This window comes from Colletotrichum abscissum (assembly GCF_030869225.1).
Source record: "Colletotrichum abscissum strain IMI 504890 chromosome Unknown Scaffold_35.1, whole genome shotgun sequence".
Taxonomy (NCBI): domain Eukaryota; kingdom Fungi; phylum Ascomycota; class Sordariomycetes; order Glomerellales; family Glomerellaceae; genus Colletotrichum; species Colletotrichum abscissum.
The window spans coordinates 139,411-159,975 of record NW_026850265.1 but is presented as its reverse complement, the minus strand read 5'-3'; the positions used below and the strand labels follow the sequence as shown (position 1 = coordinate 159,975).

General features: G+C 53.7%; 9 protein-coding genes across 9 annotated transcripts; 7 read left to right on the top strand and 2 right to left on the bottom strand.

Annotated features, from left to right (window-relative positions):
* Positions 1 to 489: 489 nt before the first annotated feature.
* Positions 490 to 984, top strand: CABS01_12021 (uncharacterized protein; the record flags this gene model as incomplete). The annotated part of the gene is made up of 1 exon (XM_060545375.1): positions 490 to 984. The coding sequence occupies one exon, from the start codon at positions 490 to 492 to the stop codon at positions 982 to 984; it is 495 nt and encodes a 164-aa protein (XP_060396891.1).
* Positions 985 to 2,064: 1,080 nt separating this feature from the next.
* Positions 2,065 to 2,757, top strand: CABS01_12020 (glutathione S-transferase domain-containing protein; the record flags this gene model as incomplete). The annotated part of the gene is made up of 1 exon (XM_060545374.1): positions 2,065 to 2,757. One exon carries the CDS (start codon positions 2,065 to 2,067, stop codon positions 2,755 to 2,757), a length of 693 nt encoding a protein of 230 aa, XP_060396890.1.
* Positions 2,758 to 4,635: 1,878 nt separating this feature from the next.
* Positions 4,636 to 5,173, top strand: CABS01_12019 (uncharacterized protein; the record flags this gene model as incomplete). The annotated part of the gene is made up of 2 exons (XM_060545373.1): positions 4,636 to 5,008; positions 5,076 to 5,173. 2 exons carry the CDS (start codon positions 4,636 to 4,638, stop codon positions 5,171 to 5,173), a joined length of 471 nt encoding a protein of 156 aa, XP_060396889.1.
* A 386-nt stretch (positions 5,174 to 5,559) lies between these two features.
* On the bottom strand, positions 5,560 to 7,038 carry CABS01_12018 (RNA polymerase Rpb7-like domain-containing protein; the record flags this gene model as incomplete). Its single annotated transcript, XM_060545372.1, has 1 exon — positions 5,560 to 7,038. One exon carries the CDS (start codon positions 7,036 to 7,038, stop codon positions 5,560 to 5,562), a length of 1,479 nt encoding a protein of 492 aa, XP_060396888.1.
* Positions 7,039 to 7,828: 790 nt separating this feature from the next.
* CABS01_12017 (NmrA-like family protein) lies at positions 7,829 to 8,836 on the top strand (the record flags this gene model as incomplete). Its single annotated transcript, XM_060545371.1, has 2 exons — positions 7,829 to 8,427; positions 8,488 to 8,836. 2 exons carry the CDS (start codon positions 7,829 to 7,831, stop codon positions 8,834 to 8,836), a joined length of 948 nt encoding a protein of 315 aa, XP_060396887.1.
* A 672-nt stretch (positions 8,837 to 9,508) lies between these two features.
* On the top strand, positions 9,509 to 11,119 carry CABS01_12016 (uncharacterized protein; the record flags this gene model as incomplete). The annotated part of the gene is made up of 2 exons (XM_060545370.1): positions 9,509 to 9,613; positions 9,698 to 11,119. 2 exons carry the CDS (start codon positions 9,509 to 9,511, stop codon positions 11,117 to 11,119), a joined length of 1,527 nt encoding a protein of 508 aa, XP_060396886.1.
* Positions 11,120 to 11,223: 104 nt separating this feature from the next.
* CABS01_12015 (hydantoin racemase) lies at positions 11,224 to 12,103 on the bottom strand (the record flags this gene model as incomplete). The annotated part of the gene is made up of 2 exons (XM_060545369.1): positions 11,224 to 11,901; positions 11,990 to 12,103. The coding sequence occupies 2 exons, from the start codon at positions 12,101 to 12,103 to the stop codon at positions 11,224 to 11,226; spliced, it is 792 nt and encodes a 263-aa protein (XP_060396885.1).
* A 533-nt stretch (positions 12,104 to 12,636) lies between these two features.
* Positions 12,637 to 14,032, top strand: CABS01_12014 (actin-like protein 2; the record flags this gene model as incomplete). The annotated part of the gene is made up of 3 exons (XM_060545368.1): positions 12,637 to 12,658; positions 12,772 to 13,194; positions 13,302 to 14,032. The coding sequence occupies 3 exons, from the start codon at positions 12,637 to 12,639 to the stop codon at positions 14,030 to 14,032; spliced, it is 1,176 nt and encodes a 391-aa protein (XP_060396884.1).
* Positions 14,033 to 17,537: 3,505 nt separating this feature from the next.
* Positions 17,538 to 18,975, top strand: CABS01_12013 (serine/threonine-protein kinase SSN3; the record flags this gene model as incomplete). Its single annotated transcript, XM_060545367.1, has 2 exons — positions 17,538 to 17,583; positions 17,663 to 18,975. 2 exons carry the CDS (start codon positions 17,538 to 17,540, stop codon positions 18,973 to 18,975), a joined length of 1,359 nt encoding a protein of 452 aa, XP_060396883.1.
* Between the last annotated feature and the right edge of the window lie 1,590 nt (positions 18,976 to 20,565).

The following is a 20,565-nucleotide window of genomic DNA, read 5'->3' as shown; positions in this document are numbered from 1 at the left end:
GGAACTTCGCGCTCGCCTTTGCGGAGTTTTTTGAAGCCCGGATCGGCTCGAAGTCGGGCATTTTAAGCGGCTGAATCCTTCCCACAGACTAAGTTATAGCGTTGAGAATTAAACAGGTCTGCGAACCACTCATGTTCTTGAATAGCACCAGCACTCCCGTATATGCGGAACTCCCTGTGAGGATTATTTGGGCCAAGCTCTTCTCAGTAAGCGTCAGGCAGAAGCGACGCTAAAAGTGGCTTGACCAGAGTCAGGTGGATATTGTGCTGCTCGTATTCAATTCAGGGCTGAAAGTTCACCCTCCTATGACGCAGCCCTAGCGAGTGAAGATCATCCCTTCAACTGGGGATTTAAGAACTCAGCTAAGTCGCCCCTAAGTAAGTCCCAGAAGCAGTCTATAAGCCTCATTCAGCCCTACAATTCCGCATTCGTTCCTCACAAGATTCAACGGTTTCTAGTTCCGAAGCTGTACTTTCGCTAAACATCACAATGAAGTGCTCTACCATCATCGCCGCCTCCTCCTTGGCCCTCGTGTCAGCAGGAAACTGCAGCCTCCCCCAAATCAACCTGGGTCACTTCTCCTTCCCTCATACCAACATGTTCGTCGCCTGGTCGCCCTACACACCGACCACGATCCAAGAGCTCGACGACGTTTGCGTCAAGGCGGGCGCCATCAAGGGTACTGCTACGTGGACCGCCGTCCGCACCGCGAGCACTTACACGTCGGGACCCATTTGCGGCAACCCATTCAACATCACGAGCGATGAGACGGGCGTCACGTACCGCAACCTCGAACTGGCTTGCAGCGACGACAACAGCGAAGGACTGGCGACGCAGGTCACTGCTATTGTGGACGCGACGTCCCAGACTACTGTTCAGACATGCACGCCTGTGCTGGTGGACGGTCAGCCGTTCCGCTTGGGCGATGGTTGCTCCAACTATCGCGGCAGCTCTCTGTCTTTCGACTTTGCTTGTTCTTTATAAAGCTGAAGACAGTGGCTTTTGGGTCAGCTGCTGAGTTTCAGGTATAACTATGCGCATTATTGGGACAATCATGAAAAATTAGAAAAGTTGGGCTCAGCCTGTTAGACACAAGCCCCAGCTTGGCATGAGGTTTCCACTTTCTCGTACCAACATAGACCTCGAACCATAAAAGCCGATCAAGCCTATATCAGAGTCAAATCACTAAAGTTTTAATTTTCTGATAATTTGTCTGCATGTGATACGCAAGGTGATAGACATAGGATGCCAACTTGGAGCTCAACTCATTGTCAATGAATATCACACAAGCACAGTACCTTAGGTATTCGAGATACGCCAGCCAACGTTTGCCACTTCTCTCGAGTTCCTATAAGGCAGCTAATAAACATCTAATTCATTTCTCATGCGGCACAGTAAGGGGTCTAAACCACTTGCCTGAGCCAATTTCTGGGCATGCTCGATATACACTTGGTGACTGAGAACGGCCACTAATCATCGTTGGACAACCATGTGGAGTCCCTAACAGGTCTGCCCTGTTACGTTAGTTCAGTGCCAAGTGGCAGAGCTTATACGCCTTAGGGCGGCTCTCCGCGTTTAGTTAATCAAGCTAAAGCTTATTGGCACTGAAACCCTCCAAATCGCAACGCCCTTCCACTGACATCCGTCCCACACATTGACTTGGCCTCCACATTTTGCCGGTCTTAACCTGCCTCTTCGGCGTGACCAGTCGTGATACCAGCTCAATTCGTCATAACTTGGCGGAGCTTGCAGCTTGATTAAGAAAGTATTGGATCAACCGAGTTTAAAGCTGTGGGCGATAGGACTAGTGTTCATCATCTGTCCCTGCTTGGCGACCCCCACCGTCACGAGCTTCGATCGAAAGGCGTGACAAGATATCTAGAAACCAGCACTGTTGCATGAGTCAAATCAAGTCGATAATCTCAACTTATATAAACCACATCTAGGGGTTCAACCATACTTATCCGCCCCCGGCTGGTGACCACCCTTCATCAAACGATTACTGTTTACTCCGGTTTTCCGCAAGATCCTCCCAAGCCCCCCACCCCCGCCTAGACACTCACAATGGGTTACGTCCTCTACGTCGCCAACAAGCGCTACTCCAGCTGGTCCATGAGACCCTGGGTCCTCCTCAAAGCCCTCAACGTCCCCTTCGAAGAGCGCCTTCAGACTTTCGTCGCCGGTCTTCGCCAACCCGCGTTCCTGAGCTTCTCTCCCTCAGGCAAAGTCCCCACCCTCCAGGACGGCGACACCACCGTCTGGGACTCCCTCGCCATTGTGGAATACATCGCCGAAGACCACCCGGCCGCCTGGCCGCAAGACAAAGTCGCCCGCGCCTTCGCCCGTAGCGCCGCCGCTGAGATGCACACCGGCTTCGAGGCCATCCGCGACCAGTGCTCCATGAACGTGGCGCTGCGCATCGACCTCGGCGGGCCGCCCGACGCGGCGTTGCAGCGCGACCTTGACCGGCTCGAGGAACTCTGGGTCGAGGGTTTGACGCGCTTTGGCGGGCCGTACCTCGCGGGTGCGGGATTCAGCGCCGCGGACGCCTTCTTTGCGCCTGTTGCGACGAGGATCCAGACTTTTGGGTTGAAGGTTTCGGAGCCTGCGATGAAGTATGTGGAGACGCTGTTGGAGCATCCTGCTGTTAATCAGTGGGTTGTGGAGGGTATTGCGGAGACGGCGAGGGAGCCGTACCATGAGAAGGACGTGCTGAGAGGCCGGAAGGTCTTGAAGGACTTGACTCAGACTCAATGATTTACATGCTGGAATTGGCGATGATGGTTAGGGTTTCTTGTTACATGGCGCAAGGTGGCTATTCGGGTAGGCAGCGAGAATTCGTTCAGCCTAAGCAGCGGTTCTACCGTTACATTCAACGAACCTGGCTAAAACTACATAACGTAAGGGGTGTCGGCGGGGATTTGTGCCGTTGACGGCAGTCCTTTGGCGTTGAGAAGTCTGCGCTTGCAGTCGTTGTTCTGATATCCATTGGTACAATATGGTGGGCGAGCAAATAGTGTCACTAGCCACCACAGGTGGCAGAGGCGGGTTAGCGGGAGCTGCCTATCCGCAGTAACCATGTCGAAACATGCCACGGAGATCATGTCCGTCGATTGCAGTCTTCACGCTAGTAAAAATTTAAACCCCACACTTTAAAGGCTTAACTTAGGATACCAGGGTCATTCAAGATACGGGTTGGGAGAACGAACAGCTCGAAGTTGTTGTTCTGAGCAACAAGATGGCACGGAAGGATGGCTCTTTGCAAGTCGGCAACGGTTGGCATGGCTTAGCCCAAGACGACGCAGAGCTCGCATGATTCAAAGTCCTTCATCAAGCACAATACACTCGCCAAACGTTGATATCGTAAGATGAAGAAGTTGGAGATACGAGCGCTGTATGAGGCATGGTGGTTGTGCAGGTGAGACCCTCGGCTTCGCGTAGCCTGAAGGATTCGAATCCCGACGTTCGCAGCTGCGGTAAGCGACGTGAACTTATCAAGGGGGACCCTGAGCCAAGAGGAGATTACCATTGCGGCGGGTCTAGCTTGGCCAGCTTGGCTGTGCAACGGCCATTGACGAAGGTGATAGGTATAAGGCACTGGCAGTCTGTCCGGGAGTCGATTCTCGAACCTATCGAAAAGATCGAGGTTTTAAGAACTGAAGAATGAGATAATTCGCGGGAGAAAGGCCAGCCAATCTCAAAGAATTGCGAGGTATCCTATACGGACGAGGCATTGTTTAGGAAAACTGCCATCTCGTCATATGTGCGTGAGCGTGCACTTGCATTTGTTGTGAGGAGCGTCAAATGGCTGCGACTTTTCAACTTCGGGATCTGGAATGGCACTTTTTTCGCGCGCAGCGGCACAGCCTATGATCGCGCGCATCCGTAGCTTCATAATTGGTTAACCGAGCGGTATTTTTCAACAACCAATAATCGTATCAGCCCTGATGGTCTAGCGGTATGATTCTCCCTTAGGGTCTTCTCGGCACGTTTGGGAGAGGTCCCAGGTTCGAATCCTGGTTAGGGCCCAATTCTTTTGTTTTTGCCAATACAAACTGTTGACTAGGTTAGATGGACTCACAACTGTTCGCTGGCGTATACTTGGCACGGATATAACCATTTTGTTAACTGGGTGGTGACCGGATGGACCAGCCCACTGACCTCATTTTGTGTTAGTGGTGTTGGGGTTTTTTGGGCTGTGCTTGTAAAGGAATGGGAGCATAGCAAGGAGGATCAAAGATATCAGCCCTACCTGCTGGGCGGTCGAATGTGAAAATGTGATTGAACGAAAGTAAGATCAAGATAGGGAAGACATGTTAATGGCTCAATATTGCCTCCAGTTCAAGCTTCAAGTTCAAACATGAGAGTCCGGACTTAGAGTTCCTTAGGCTCTGATGGCCAGAGGTGTAGAGGATATGCTTCGGAGGCCTGCTGGAGGCCTACCATCAACTGCCAGAGATTGAACTCTGAGTAAACGTTCGAAGATAATTCTCGCTTGCTTGCTGGAGAGAGATATAATAAATCATGAATTGCCCCTTCAATATGTTCCAAACATGTCAAGGAGAAGCAACCGAGATAGTTGTAAATCGTTCTTGATAACCCAAACCTACACGCAGTCCGACGATCATTCTTGCAATGACAACAATCAAGATAGAACTAGGAAGAGATACAATTTCAGCTCCCAAATTCGGCGACATGTTTCGCCTTGCGGAGAAAGGAGACAGAAACCTCGACCACCGCCACGTAGATCTCATGAAGGCCGAATCCCAGACCAAGAAGATCACCAACTACATCCGCCGCAGCGTCAAAGTCTTTGTGCGTCTGCGCGATACCGTTACTGAGCTCTTGAAAGAAGCCTTGGGCCTAGCGATCAAAGCGGGCAGGATAATGCTCGAGTTTGCCAAGGAGCATCCCGTCTTTGTTACCATCATCGCCATTGGCGTGTTGGTTATCGTTGCCCCTTGGGTTATTGAGGCCCTTGGCTTTGGCGAACTTGGACCTATTGCCGGTAAGTCTTGTAATCTCATGCTCTCGTTTCGTTTTCATCGATCAAATTCTTACCAATTTCAATCTAGACACCTTTGCCTCCTCGTGGCAGGCGCGATATGCCGGATACGTTCCCAAGGGGTCTCTCTTCTCCTTCCTCCAGTGGCTGGGAATGACTTGGAAATGACTCCTGGGGTTACTTGGGAAGGGATTTCGATTACGGGCCAAGCTTTAACGCTTGAAGCCAGGCATATTAATGACTGTGGAAAGGACAAGGTATGGCGACATGTCGCTGGGGCGTGTAGTTCTGGGCCAAGTTTTCTGCAAGTCTGTTAGGCCAACGGCTAGCATCCCAATTGAATCCTATTGCCTCGCAGCTCATTTTCACTGCACTACTTGTGCTCGTTCATAGCCAACCGTCTGTCAGAGCGAGTAGCTCGCGGTCCTGAAGTATATGCAAAGTATTGTATCATTGTCAAATTTTCCCTGACCCTCAAAACGCCCGAAAAGTCGACCCACGGGGAATCATAAGACACAGAGAGCAAAGCTTATCTATTACAAAGCCCTCCCTTCTTATGCCTCCTCCGTCGAAATGCCCGTAAACGCCTCCTTTTCACCATCTGCGCCCGCCTCATTATCCGTCACGGGCTCCGTCGTCTTCCACACATCGTTCCTCAACGCCTTGTCCTCCTCATCCTCGACCTCGCCAAACTTGGTGACGCTGAACTCGGGCATGGCACGCCGTTCCTTGGAGAGGATGCCGCCGCTCTTACCGGCTCTGCGTCTGCGCTCCTGCTCTGCGTCGCGCTGGATCGCCGCCTTCTCGCCCGCGGCGTCGAGCATCGTGCCCTCCAGGCTGAGGTACCCGTGGTCGCCGCTGACGCCGACGTCAAACGCCTTGATGCGGAAGCGCACGCGGCCCTTGACCTTGTCCCCGGCGCCGTCGACCCAGAAGCCCGTAGTGTGGATCTGGCGCACGGCACCATGCTCGTCCTCGGCGGCGGCCTCGGTGTTCTCGACGTCAAAGGGGTCGGCCACGTAGGAGGCGGCCTCGGCTGAGCCGGCGTGCACCCAGCGCCATTCGGGGGGGAGACGGCTGGACTCGATGCTGGCGTTGAACTTGCCCCAGCAGACGACGCCGACGTGGCCCTCGTTCTCAAGGTTGATGCTGCCTTCCATCCAGGCGCCGCGGCGAGGGACAAAGAGGTCGACGTCGACGGTCACGTAGCCGAAGCCGACGGCGTACTCGTCGACGGAGGTAAGGTCGCAGTGCTCCGAGTCGCTCTTGGCGGCGTAGCGGCGGCCGGGCTGCTCCGAGACGGCGACGTTGCGGAAGGCGAGGAGGACGCCCTTGAGCTCCGGGACGTAGCGGTTCACGAGGGGCTCGAGGTGCTGCGTCGCGGCGGCGGTGCAGGGTGTGTCCCAGCCTATGGGGTAGATAGGGAGGTATAGCGAGACGGTCTGGGTGTAGAAGGGGAACTGGGGCTTGGAGGGCGCGTCGGGGGGTTGGTGGACTCGGCCTGTTGATTTCGTCTTTGCGGGGGAGTCGACGTCCATGGCATCGGCATCTGCGTCGGCGACGGTTTCGGGGGACGCTGCTTGCTTGCTCTTCTTTTCCTTGTTTTCGCTCGCTGGCGGCTCTGCGGCATCTTCGACTGCTTGCGCTGACTCCTTCTGTTCTGACTTGCGCTTCTTCTTTTTGTCCTTCTTCTCCTTGCGCTCGGCATCCGAACCGTCTTGTTCGGCGGACTCGCCTACTGACTTTCTGTGCTTGTCCTTCTTGGACTTCTTCTTTGCGGATGATGGCTCGCCATTGGTATTGCTCGTCGCGGCGGCGTCCATTGAGAGGTCCTGTGAAGCCTGAGGAGATTCTTCTTCTTCTTCGTCGTTGGCGTCGTTCTTGGCTACACCGAGGCTCTTTGTGCGCTTGTGCTTGCGCTCTTCGACGGCATCGTCGCCCTCCTCGCGCAGGCGCTTCTTCTCCTTCTTATCCTTTTTGTTCCTCTTGTCGGACTTGTGCCCATTGGTCGCTGGTGAGTCGGTAGACGCCATATTTGCGGTTTGGAGGGTTGCTCGGCGGTTCGTGGTTGGGGTGTTGTCGTCGTTGAATCTCGCCCGGCGGGTCGCGAGGTAGCTGCGATCCCGATTGTCGAACCAAAAAAAAAAAAAGTTGAACTTCAAAAAAATTTCTAGGGAAACTTCACCGATCGGTGGTGGGGTTGCCCGTCTCCCGCGTGTGGGTCCGTTGTCCTCTCAGAAAACACCGTGCCGACAGGGATACCTAACATGGTGGGGCCTTGAGGAGTACGTACCCGGCCTGGTCGGAGTCGGGAATCTCGCTGGGCTTCAATGGCGTGCCTCATCCGAACATTTCGCTTCTAGTTGAATCCGGGATCACTAGAGACAAAGTTTCATTCTACCGGAGGTCGGAGACACAATATGGTTGCTTGTGGTGGAGAAGCCCGGTTCCTAAGACCGCTTACATTCGGCTTGTTCACAGCCTGTTGTCTCTTTGAGGGAGTGTGAATGAGCGAGATGAACGGCGTGGGGCTTGACGGCTCTCGCATCCGTTCCCCTCATTGCTTCCCCCAATGCCCCTCCATCTCATAAGCGCACCTTGAGATGGCGTCAGACTCGAGGGGTCGAAGCACAGCTTGCATGTGTCTAGTAGTTTCAGTGGGGTGAACCATTGAGCCGTTATCGCTCTGTGTTTTGTAATACACTTGAAGCTATAAGAACCAAACATCCGGCCACAGGCACTCACTTCCAAGACTTGGAGACCCTTTACAACAACCATATATCTTCTACACTAATAAATCGTATTCGTTCATAACACGACATCATGGCTACCTTCAAAGCATCCAAGATCTTGGTGTTCGGCGCGACTGGCCAGATTGGTGTTTTCATCACAGCGGCATTGCTAGATGCCAGCCCCTCTTTTGACCAAATCACCATCTTCACATCGCCGACCACAGTGGAGAGGAAAGCAGACTTGCTCGATGGCTGGAAGAAGAAGGGACTGAAGATCATCGCCGGCGATGTCGACGACACGGAGCAAATCAAGGCGGCTTACAAGGATGCCGATACCGTTATATCTGCGCTGGGTAGAAATGTGATTGAGAAGCAAATCGATCTCATTAAATTGGCCGAGGAGACCGACTCTGTCAAATGGTTCTTCCCCTCCGAGTACGGAACAGATATCGAATACGGTCCCAAGAGCCCCAATGAGAAGCCTCACCAGGCCAAGCTCAAGGTGCGCAAGTACATCCGCGAGAGTGTTCAGAGACTCAAGTACACGTACCTGGTAACGGGCCCTTACGTCGACATGTTCTTGACTTTGCCGTCGATTGCGCAAGAGGCTGGCGGGTTTGACACAGCTGCCCGTAAGGCAGTCCTGATTGAAGACGGCGAAGGGAAGACTGGTCTTATCACCATGAAAGAGTACGTTTCCAATTCCACACGCTTACCCGTGTCCCCCAGTACTGACTTGAGTGTTCAAAGCGTTGGTACAACATTGGTGGCATCGCTTCGTCACCCCGAGGCATCCTTCAACCGAGCTCTCAAAGTTCAGTCCTTCGTGGCGACCGGCAAGGAAATTGTGGCCGAGTACGAGAAGCAGACTGGAGAGAAGTGGGAAATCGTCTATTCGTCGCTGGAGACCTTGAAGAAAGCTGAGGAGAAGGCGTGGGCTGAGGGCATCCCTTACGCCACCATCTTTACCTTGCGACGCATCTGGGCTGAGGGCGGCACTTTGTACGACAAGACTGACAATGAGAGGATCGGGCTTGGACCAAACGACGTTGAGAGCTTAGAGATCGCTGTCAAGAGATCACTGGGTAAGATTCAATAAGTTTCGAGCGTGGAAGAGACTACAATTAATTTTAAACACTTTTATCCAACAGTTTCTAAATCCAAATTGTGAAGGTTAAGAAAAGATTAATTCCCGAGAGGCTTATGTTTACCAGATCATGTATCATGCTGGACAAACCGAATGTTACTTCTTAAAGATACATTAGTATAATCGGTTCATTGGGAAAGAGATCGATCAAAAACCACCTCATGATTTCAACATTGGCATCGACTGCTTCATAAGATGTGGACTCATCAGCCTGGAGGCATAGGTAGCTTTCTGCGATGAATGATCAGGTACCTGAGAGTGCAGCGAATAACGGCGCTAGGAAATGTACCTTAGTTACTGAACCGGATCCCGGCCCGCTCGCGGATCCTGGAACAGCGCGGCGTGCCAAAGACTGTGGCTGCTAGCGGCGCTGAAATGCGTAACAGCGACGTGTGGCAGCTGTGGCAGCTGTGGCATGTGGGCAGCTTCCCCATGACCACCGGCGACTTCCCCAGCTTTCCCAACTTCGCTTTGTCGTCCCGATTGCCCCCCTCTCGAACGAGGCAGGTTCCTTGTTCTCAACTGATTCAACTTGCCCCAAACACAAACCACCGTCTTCACACAATCCCGAGCTCACTTTAGACGACACACACAACCTCGCAGCATCCAGCGTCGTTCGCCAACATGGCTCCTTCGGGTCTTCGACAGTGCATGCACGATGTCAGCCTATACTTGCTTGTCTTAATTTCTGTCTCGACTTTGGGCCCCCTGCAGTTCGGCTTCCACCTTGTATGTCATTGCATCATTCCGCTCCAACGTCGTTTTGCTTAACCACGAAACGTGACTTGCTGACCCGCTGTGCCTCTCTTCCAGGCCGAGCTCAACGCCCCTCAAGATGTCCTTACCTGTCGAAAGAAGTCGATTGCGGCCAAGGGAGTGAAGCTCACATGGGTGCACTCGAAGGCGCCGGACCCCGAGCCCTGGCTCCCCGAATGTATTCCCATGTCCGACGCCGTGTTCGCGACTGTCTCCTCCATCTTCACTGTCGGTGGCCTGCTCGGTGCTCTTTGTGCCGGCCCCTTGTCTTCGAAGCGCGGCCGACGTCCTGCTATGCGAGTCACGTCCATTTTATACATTATCGGTGCCATCATCGAAACCCTCGCTGGAGGTGCTGCTGCTCTGGCAATCGGCCGATTCTTCACGGGTATGGCGGCTGGCGCGTCTACCGTCATTGTTCCGCTGTACATCAGTGAAATCGCGCCGCCAAAGGAGCGTGGTCTGTTTGGTGCCATGACTCAGGTCTCCATCAACGTGGGCATTCTTGCCGTCCAAACTCTGGGCTTCTTCCTGAGCTACGGGAAGGCTTGGCGCTGGATCTTGGCTGCCGGCGTCTTCATTGCGTTGGCACAGGCTTCCGGCCTCATGTTGATTCCTGAGAGCCCGGCGTGGCTGGCTGCCAACGGCGACGTCCCGAAGGCTCGCCGTACTCTGCAGCGTATCCGTGGCAAGGACTTCGACATTAGAGAGGAAGTCGAGAGCTGGGATGGGGAAGTGAACGCTGAGCAAGAGGGTCTCTTGGCCCAGAGCGACGACGTGCCGCCAGTGTCTCCTGGCCTGCCCAAGCACACCTCGCCTGTCCATCTTGGATTCTTCGACGTGATCAAAGACCCGCTTCACCGACCCGCTATCGCCGCTATTATCGGCATCATGTTTGCCCAGCAGCTGTGTGGCATCAACTCTGTCATCATGTACTCGGTATCTCTCCTGAACGACTTGTTGCCCGTCAGCTCCGCGCTACTGACGATTTTGATTTCTGTCATCAATCTCATTACGACTGCGGCTTGCTCTCCGCTGCCGGACAAGCTCGGAAGAAAGACCTGCATCCTGATCTCCATCATTGGACAGGGAATCAGCTCGCTGGTTCTTGCTCTTTCTATCCAGTTTGGGGTCAAGATCCTGTCAGCCGTGTCAGTCGTGTCATTTGTAGCATTTTTCGCCGTTGGCCTTGGTCCGGTTCCTTTCATCCTCGCGTCCGAAATGGTTGGACAAGAGGCTGTTGGCGCCGTCCAGTCTTGGTCCCTGGGATCCAACTACGTCGCGACCTTCTTGGTTGCTCAGTTCTTTCCGATCGTCAATAATGCCTTCAACAATTGGCTCGGAGGAGCTGGCTGGGTGTACTTCCTCTTCGCCGGCTTCGCTGCACTTTTTGCCCTGTTTGTTTCGGTGAAGGTGCCCGAAACCCGGGGCAAGAAGGACGCAGACGAAGTCTGGGGACGCACTAGACGGCTCGACTAAGACAGTGTCTTGCTTCTTGTAGTGTTTCAATGGTTTGAATAGAGCGATAAAAGGTACGGCGTTGGGAATGGGTGTCAATAGCATGGGTATTATTAATAGATCCATCAGTTTTGGAACAAGCGTCTGCTTCTGACAGTTTGCTCGAGCTGCAAAATGCCAGCTTTGACACCATCCACGATGAAAACCTGGCTGCCCTTCTCTGGACCATAGACGTCGTTGGCTGAGCTGCGAATGATCTCCTCGAGCCCGGCCATACCTGCACATCCCATAACCACACACCGCACATCTCCGCTACTTAGCAGCTTCTTGGTCGCTTGCTCCAGCTTGATCCTGACTTCAGCCGGGCTGACGTGGTGGAAGTCTCCAGCTGTCAAGCCAGTCGACGCAACGCCCCCGAACTTGACATTCTCTGCCTGATCAGATTGACCCAGGTAGCCCTTCACGCCTTGGCTGAGGTGCTTCTCCCAGAACTCGCCAGTCGTGACAACACCCCATTTGGATGCGAGAGAAGGGTCAGAGCTGTGAGGCAAGAGTGAAGTTGCAGTCAGGATGCTGGCCTCGAAGATACCGGTGACGGCCAGCGAGGAGTGGAACTGCTGAGAAAGCTGCTCAACCAAGGTGTGGACACTATAGCATGCGACGAGCACGCCGTCGAAGTCTTGGAGCTTGCCACTCTTGGCAAGATCGTTCATGACGACCTCGGTACTCAGTTTGATGTCGGCATCATCGTTGATGCTTGCTGGACTGGCAGGTGGTGCTGTGTATGTGTGAATTTCGAGCGACTAACACAGAAAGAGGGACGTCAGCCCTCGATCATTTGTGGTTGTGACTTGGCCGCCGTGTCCAGCCTGTTGGTTCATTTTGACTTACATCGTGCAAGGGCATTGCTTGTATGGCTTTCTCCATGCCCCTCGTCATATCCTCTGAAGAGTTGGCGTTGATCACGAGGATCTTGATATTCCGACGAAGGAGACGGGTTGCCATGATTGCCTTATGACTGTGCAGAAAATATGACTAGAGAGGTTGTTCCTTACGAGATGGTCGACACTTTGTGAGAATGAACGTCAAATAAACTGTGCTACTCACCCCTCAAGCGCGTGAATCATCGTGGTCCCGCCGACCAGCGGCCTTCAACGAGTGGAGATTCTCCCGTCAAGGTGGGGCTGCCGGTCCGGTGACGCTGGGTTCCAGTGCACCGAATGAGCCGACTACGGCTCCTCCAGGTCCTTCAGCACCACTTCTTTCAGTGACAGTGCACTGGAGTCCACTGTCATGGACCGTGACGACCGCTGGCTGCGGGGTATCACGTGACACGCACATACGTACTCAGCCACGACCTGGCTGACGATCCAGTGGCAGGACAGCTGGGAGGCAGTGGACTTGGCCCAACCCCACTATCGACGACACAGACGTAACAGCTTCCCGGACGCTCTCCCAACCACACCTCACCTCACCTCACCTCTCCCCCAAATCGAAAGAAGCTCCAATCTCGAAAGCCTGCAGCTTCTGCTTTCACAATGGCAGCCGAGGCCCCCATCGGTAAGATGCAATGCCCCTGATACTGCAGCTACGGCTGCATAGCTATGCCTGTGACCGCTTTCCCCAGCAGTTGATGCTCTCTGTTCGGGAGGTGGCTGACGCAAGATCCACAGTCCTCGACGGAGGAACAGGTTTCCTCAAGGTCGGCTACGCAGCGCAGAACTTCCCCGAATTTCAATACCCATCCATTGTCGGCCGACCGATCCTGAGAACCGAAGAAAAGGGCGAGGACAATGACTTGGTTATCAAGGATATCATGTGCGGTGACGAAGCCGCCGCCGCCCGGACGATGCTTCAGATCAGCTACCCCATGGAGAACGGTATCGTCAAGAAGTGGGACGACATGCAGCATCTCTGGGATTACACCTTTTTCGAAAAGATGAAGGTCGACCCGCGCGGCCGCAAGATCTTGTTGACCGAGCCCCCGATGAACCCGCTGCGGAACCGTGAGCAGATGTGCGAGGTCATGTTTGACCGCTACGGATTCGGCGGCGTCTATGTTGCCATCCAGGCCGTATTGGCCCTGTACGCCCAAGGTATGTTGACCACACTAGCTACGATCGACTTGGATGAGAGAGAGAGAGAGAGAGAGAGAGAGAGCGCGAGAATATGCAACGAGGCTGACCTTGGATGCTCCCTACAGGTCTCAGCTCCGGTGTCGTCGTCGACTCGGGAGACGGCGTGACCCACATCGTGCCCGTTTACGAGTCGGTCGTCCTGAACCACCTTACCCGCAGACTAGATGTCGCGGGCCGAGACGTCACGCGCAACCTCATTGCGCTCCTCCTGCGCCGCGGCTACGCGCTCAACCGAACGGCCGATTTCGAGACTGTCCGTCAGATCAAGGAGAAGCTCTGCTACGTCTCGTACGACTTGGAGCTGGACAAGCGCCTAAGCGAGGACACAACGGTGCTGGTGGAGAGCTACACGCTGCCCGACGGCCGTGTCATTAGAGTGGGCAGCGAGCGATTCGAGGCGCCAGAGTGCATGTTCCAGCCTCACCTGGTGGACTGCGAACAGCCCGGTATTGCCGAATTCCTGTTCAACACGATCCAGGCGGCCGATGTGGACGTGAGATCATCGCTGTACAAGGCCATTGTGCTGTCAGGCGGCAGCAGCATGTACCCTGGTCTCCCGTCACGTCTGGAGAAGGAGTTGAAGCAGCTGTGGCTGACGCGGGTGCTTGGCGGTAACCCGGAGAGATTAAACAAGTTCAAGGTCCGGATAGAAGACCCACCTCGCCGGAGACACATGGTCTTCCTCGGTGGTGCGGTGCTGGCCAACATTATGGCAGACAAGGAGGGTATGTGGGTGACCAAGGAGGAGTGGGATGAACAGGGACCGCGCGTGCTTGAGAAGCTCGGCCCGCGATAGATGAATGGTCTGCCAAGGTGATGGATGTGATGGCCGCGTTGGTAGTAGACGTAGCATGCATGTGGCAGGTTTTAGAGCCTCGTTTTGTTTTCTAACGAAAAAAGTTGATGAACTCTATTATGACACTGGCGTACAGAAAGTCTTTTCTGGTCAAAGGAGAGCTATCTTTGAGTGTTTTGGACAAGGTGTTGATCTCTTTCTATGCTTAAGCTTCCATCGATGAACCGGGAGGCCAACACCGTGTAAGATAACACAACCTCAACACTGTGCCACCAGGCAGCGGCTTCCCGCTACCAGAGAGAGCGATGCGCGTACCTCTACGGAGTACGCCCAAGTCGATGGGAAGCCACGCCGCCTCGTCTGTTGCTTGCCGGTGAAACGTCACTTCAACTCACTCTTTGCTCTCTTCTGGAACTTCAACCTCTCACTCGCTTGCACTCTATCAATCATCCTTCATCCGCCAGCTCGTATATTCTTGGGCCCCTTCTCCGTGATCTATCTCCAGTTCTACCTCTTCCTCAACCTTGCGGCACTTTCGGCCCAGGGGGGGGTTTTCTCCGCACTTCAAATCGTCATCGCTTGTGATCGCACACAGTAAACACCACAGAATCCAGAGACTTTGCGACTCGTGCCCGACGCGCGACGCCGATCATCGCATCGCGTACCTACTCTCACTTGCCTGGCCACCAGGGCGGGCGCGCATCGCCATTCAACGCGGACTGATAGCCTGTCATTGACCCTGTCGCGAATATCGCATTGGTCTTCTTCACTTCGGCAACTCGCGAAAGGATCCGCGAAGCATCTAAGAAGATCCCAGCCAGCCCACTTGCTCAGCTCAGCGGCGAAAAAGTCCGCCGTGTGGGCGCATCTCTACGCAAGCCCGATCTCCGAATTTGAGAGGGGGAACAGGACTTCCAAACCAAAAGAGTCGTTGACCCCCGCGCGCGCACACAGGTTCGCGCCTTCATCGGCCACCCCCAGACAACGTCGTTCTGGATAAGCTCGCCCACGACTCGATTTGGGGTTTGACATATTCCTTTTTGTCGTGTTCAGCGCGGGGCCGTTAGTTTCGGGGCACTACACCCGTCTCCTGCGGCACAGGACCGTCGCTACTCTGAGATAACCATAGCACACACCCACCCACCACATTTACGCGCAGACGCATACGCGAGCACACCTTTGACACCTTTGCGGAATCGGGATCTTGCGCCATTCATCCACTCTTGCGCCGCGCACGAGTCTCTCTCTGGCTGGTCTGGCGCGGACGCCTGTCCCTGAGCTGGAGCTGGTTTTTTGGACGGACTGTGGACTCGACGTCTTTTTGCTGCTCGATCACTTACCTGACCCTGCTCGCGCCGCCGCCGACACAACCTTGACTTATTTGGAGACCCAAAGCCGGAGCTACGGTGTCCCTTTCCTAGCTCAGATTCAGACTTTCGCCGGAACGATATCCACTGACAAGTGTGCGTGCCCCATTTTCGCCACGTTTCGGCGGAGATTTCCTTGGGACACACGAAAGCAAAGTCCTGGTTCCTGGGATAGGGCACTTGTGGTTCAGTCTCACAGGCGGGGGCAGAGACTATTGTGACTGTGAGGTAACTTGGATGAGAGAGGCGAGCCTCACCTTACGGTTGTCGAATTGAGAGTTCCGACTTGAGCCAAGCAAGCACGAACCCGCAAGGCACTCTTTGAAGCGAAAAAAGGACTCCACGAGTTAACTGGGGTTACTTTGAGGGGAGGATACCTAATCGGATACTTTGGAACCTCGAATTTGCGACTCCAATACGGATATTAAAGTCAGCAGCGAACCACCACCCCGACGGATGATGAGTCTGACAAACCCGCCATCCGTTGCATCGGGTCCTGGCTCGGTGCGGACAGGCACGCTCAAGAGAAGCGTCCAGGCAGCGTTTGAAGGTGAGTCTTGATGTTTGCTTGTCGGTTACGTTCATCATACACTTCTGCAAACGCTCTCGTCCGTAACTGCCGTTCACTTTTTGCCCCCTTGGCTTCCCAATTTTTGCCCTTTTTTTGCGGCTTGCCTGACTCGAGTTGAATGTCAATGTGTCGTTCCGGAAGGCAACCCGAGAGTCAAGCGACAAACATCAGGTGCAACAAGTGAGCGAGCATAGCAGCGGCAAAAGACAAAAATTTGGATGAGGAGTGAAGCTAAAGGCAGCAAGCACACTTGACACTTCAGACTCAAAGTGAGAGAAGAGAGACAGAGAGTTTGCACACACGCAGAACACGCAGAGAGTACCTATTGTACATTTCTTGTTCATCCCGCTGCTTCGCTTCCACCATCCATCCGTTGCGGCTGTCACCGCGGCCGCCGCCGTCGCCTGCTCGTACCCTATTTGCAAACCCCGTTTCTTTTAATGTATAATCTTATCCACATTTTCTCCTCTTGTCGATCGTCGACCACCACCCCGGGTGTTCCATCCGTCTTGTGTATCGAATCGTATCTGGTCGAATGCACCCCTCCCACTCGCAATCCTGCACGTCTCTTCCTGCACTGCACACACACTCTCTCACTCACTCCTCCACTCACTCTCACTCTCATTCACCACACGCCATACGCCATACACCACACATTCACTTCCACATCCGCGGTCCTAGGCATTGCGCAGTAGTTAGTTTCACGCTCACTCCTCCGCAAGACCCTTTGGATCTTTGAGGAAACGAAGCTCTCGGGAATCGGGGCCATCATTCAGCGGCAGCTCGCCTGTTATTGCTCTTCCACATTTTCGCCTTCGCCCCATTTTCCGAGAATTTTCATACACACCCATTCAGAGACATATCCCAGCACATATCCTCACTGCGTCTCCAAATTCAATCCAATCCAATCCTAATCCTCCTCGACCTCCACCCATCCTATCCCATCCTACCGGGTATCCCGCCGTGAGAAATACAACCTATACATAACTTTCGGGGGTCCTGCATCTGCCGTCTCCTCATTTTTCCCTTTCCCCACCGCTACCTTGCATCTCACACGATCATTGAGCACTCAGCCGAGAGGAAAAGGGTTCCGGCGCAACTTCGCGAGCTGTGCCGTGCGTGCTCTGTGTGTGTGTGTCCAGTGTGTGTTTCGACGGGTGGCAGGCTGCATTCTTCCGCCGGCGCCGCTTCTCTGCCTATTTGCTCTTTAAAGCTTAGAGCCACCCCGCGAACTCCAGCCCACACTGCCTACTGCCTGCCGCAGTCAGCCCCAGACCCAGACCCCGAAGCCTGAACCTGCTGCTCTTGGATCGGCGGTGAGCTTTGCCTGCTTTTGGAGGTGTTCTTCCTGGCGATTGTCACCACGTGTGTTGCTGCTTCCCGAAAGCCTCACCTGATATTCCATCCCTCCTGGTGTATTCGGGATCAAGAGACATGTGTTGTCTGTAGAGCGAGTGCATATTGTGTTTACTCCCTAAATCCTCTCGTCGCTCGCATCGCCTGTCTCATTTCCTTTTTTTTTTTCACAAAAAGGACCTCTCTCACAATCACATATTTTTTCTCAAACATGTGGAGGGGAATAGGCTACGGCGGCCTGCACAGTCATAGCTCTTGTATATGGCATCCTCTCCCAATTTCATCTCTGCTTTTGCTTCTCACTCACTTTCAACCCCGCTGACACATTTTTCACAGATCCAGCAGACCGCGGCCTCGGCCACATCAATTATCAGCCCAAGGTCCGGGTTATCGAGCGATATAAGGTCGTCGGATTCATTAGCTCCGGAACCTATGGCCGCGTCTACAAAGCCCTTGGCCGCCAGGGCCAAACCGGCGAGTTTGCCATCAAGAAGTTCAAGCCCGACAAGGAGGGTGAACAGATTTCGTATACGGGCATTTCTCAGTCTGCCATCCGCGAGATGTCTTTGTGCAGTGAGCTGAAGCATGCCAATGTCATCAAGCTCATCGAAATCATCCTGGAAGACAAGTGCATCTTTATGGTCTTTGAGTATGCCGAGCACGATCTGTTGCAAATCATTCACCACCACACGCAAAACCCTCGCCATCCCATCCCGCCACAGACGGTCAAGAGCATCATGTTCCAGCTCCTCAACGGTTGCCAGTACCTACACGCCAACTGGGTCCTGCACCGCGATCTCAAGCCCGCCAATATCATGGTCACCTCAGCTGGGGAAGTCAAGATTGGCGATCTAGGTCTGGCCCGCCGCTTCGACAAGCCCCTGCACTCCCTCTTCAGCGGCGATAAGGTTGTCGTGACGATCTGGTACCGCGCGCCTGAGCTCATACTCGGGAGTCGTCACTACACCCCCGCCATCGACATGTGGGCCATCGGCTGCATCTTTGCGGAGCTGCTCTCGCTGCGGCCCATCTTCAAGGGCGAGGAGGCCAAGATGGACAGCAAGAAGACGGTGCCCTTCCAGCGGAACCAGATGCAGAAGATTGTCGACATCATGGGCCTGCCGTCCAAGGAGCGCTGGCCGCTGCTGTCCGCCATGCCAGAGTATCCGCAGCTCGCTACGCTGCAGCCGCCCATGACGCCGCATCACCACGGCCACCACGGTCACCACCGCGGACACGGGTACGGTCACCACCCTCCCGCGCCGAGCGGCTCGAATTTGGAAAAGTGGTATTACAGCACTATATCGCAGGGGGCCTCGAGCAGCGCGACGTCGGCGCCGCAAGGTGGAAACGGGGGCGGCGCGCCGCTGGCGAGCTTGGGGGCTGAGGGGTATAAGTTACTCGCGAGCCTGTTGGAGTACGACCCCGTGGAGAGGTTGACTGCGGCCAAGGCGCTGCAGCACCCGTTCTTTTCGACGGGTGATCGGTTGAACGCGCACTGTTTTGAGGGGTTGAAGAATGAGTACCCGCATCGGAGGGTCAGTCAGGATGATAACGATATCCGGACGAGTAGTCTGCCTGGCACCAAGAGGAGTGGGTTGCCTGATGATTCGCTCGCTAGGCCTACGAAGAAGTTGAGGGAGATTTGAAGGTGGCTTGTTGTGTGTTTTGATCTTGGTGTATGTGGTATGGATCAAGGCATTGGCATGGTACGGCGTTTCCACTGGTGTCATGTGAAAGATATAGACAGTGGTACAATGGCGTTTTTTTTGAGGTTGGGCTTTTTGGGGGATGGGGTTTGCATGAATACCACCATTACACGATTGATAGAGAAATAATTCCAAAGTTTTGAACATGGAGAATGAGTGAATTTTTTTCCCTATGTGCTTTGTGATGGCCCTCTGGGTGAGATTTGGTGTTTCTGGAACTGGGAGGCCTGTGGCTAACGGTTGAGAGATGCAATGGACAGATTTGATGGTGGGGTAGGAGAATGGCGTCGATGGGCTATGCATGGTTAAGGGCGGAAGAGATTGAGTCTTATAGGATTGGTAAAGTGGTCATTGAAACGAGAATTCCGGATACGTTGTCTCTTCCCTACGATATCTACCATGACTCGCAGTAGTCATTCAAGTATTGTTTGATGAATCCCGTCGTTCCGCTACTATTGAACTGTCAGATGAGGAGTACTTTTAAACCCCAGGATAAGTACAAGAAGTCTCTGTAATTCATGTAGCTTCAATCTCCTTCATCCATCACGGCTAGCCATAGGGATGACGAATGGGTATATCTAGACATTTCTGTCTGAGTAGGGTGAACTTGACTCTTGGCAAGTCAAAGGCGGGAAAACCGTCTCATCACGGATTCGCAGGTGGACTACGATCATGGGAAGCGTAGTGGGTGTAGACGCTGTTGATCTGGGAATAAAGACCTTTGCGCTTGAGTTCCGAGAAATTGTTGGATGGGAGAGTGATTTAAGGATTCGAGAATTGTTGCTTGTTGCCAGCTGGGAATATATAAATGGGAATGTCAATGGGGATTACTATTTGCGAGAAAGATCTCGAATAAGATACAATGCCACCAAGAAACCTCTATTATCGATTAATGTATTTGGTAATAGTAGTCAAAGGTAAACCTGTGTATAGCAGCATACCGGGCATGGAACTGTCATGTTTTCGTGGCCCCAGTCGTGGTGTTCGTGGTGATAGTTCGGTCAGAAAGTTTCTCCACTTCCACTGCACGAGCATCGGTTAAGAGGACGTGGGCGAGGCTACCAGACAAATGGATATCTCCGATGAAGAACCTTGGCCGCCAAAGAGCTGCTGGTGGGAGGAGGAATGGGCTTCATGGCTCTTCATGGCAAATTAGACGGGGAAAGATAGCCACCCCGCAAGTGGCAATATCGTGCACTCAGAAAAAAAGTGTCTGAAAAGAGCATACCGACGTTGAATGGGGGTCGTGATAACTGCTACGCACCTCCAGATTCATCAACCCGAACGCTGATGAAGTATGGCTACTGGCGGAGGGCGATGGAAGTCGCGGTGACACTCAGACGAACAAAGACACTCACCCCGCAAGTGGTAACGTCATGGACTGAAAGTAGGGGGGACCATCGGGATACGTGTTTTTGATGCATTTCATATTTGAGAGAATCATGAACCCATTCCCCCGTATCACGCCGCGTAGACTCTAGTTGTTTTTGCGTGGCCGACATAAACCCAGCCGGACCGACGCATGGGGAT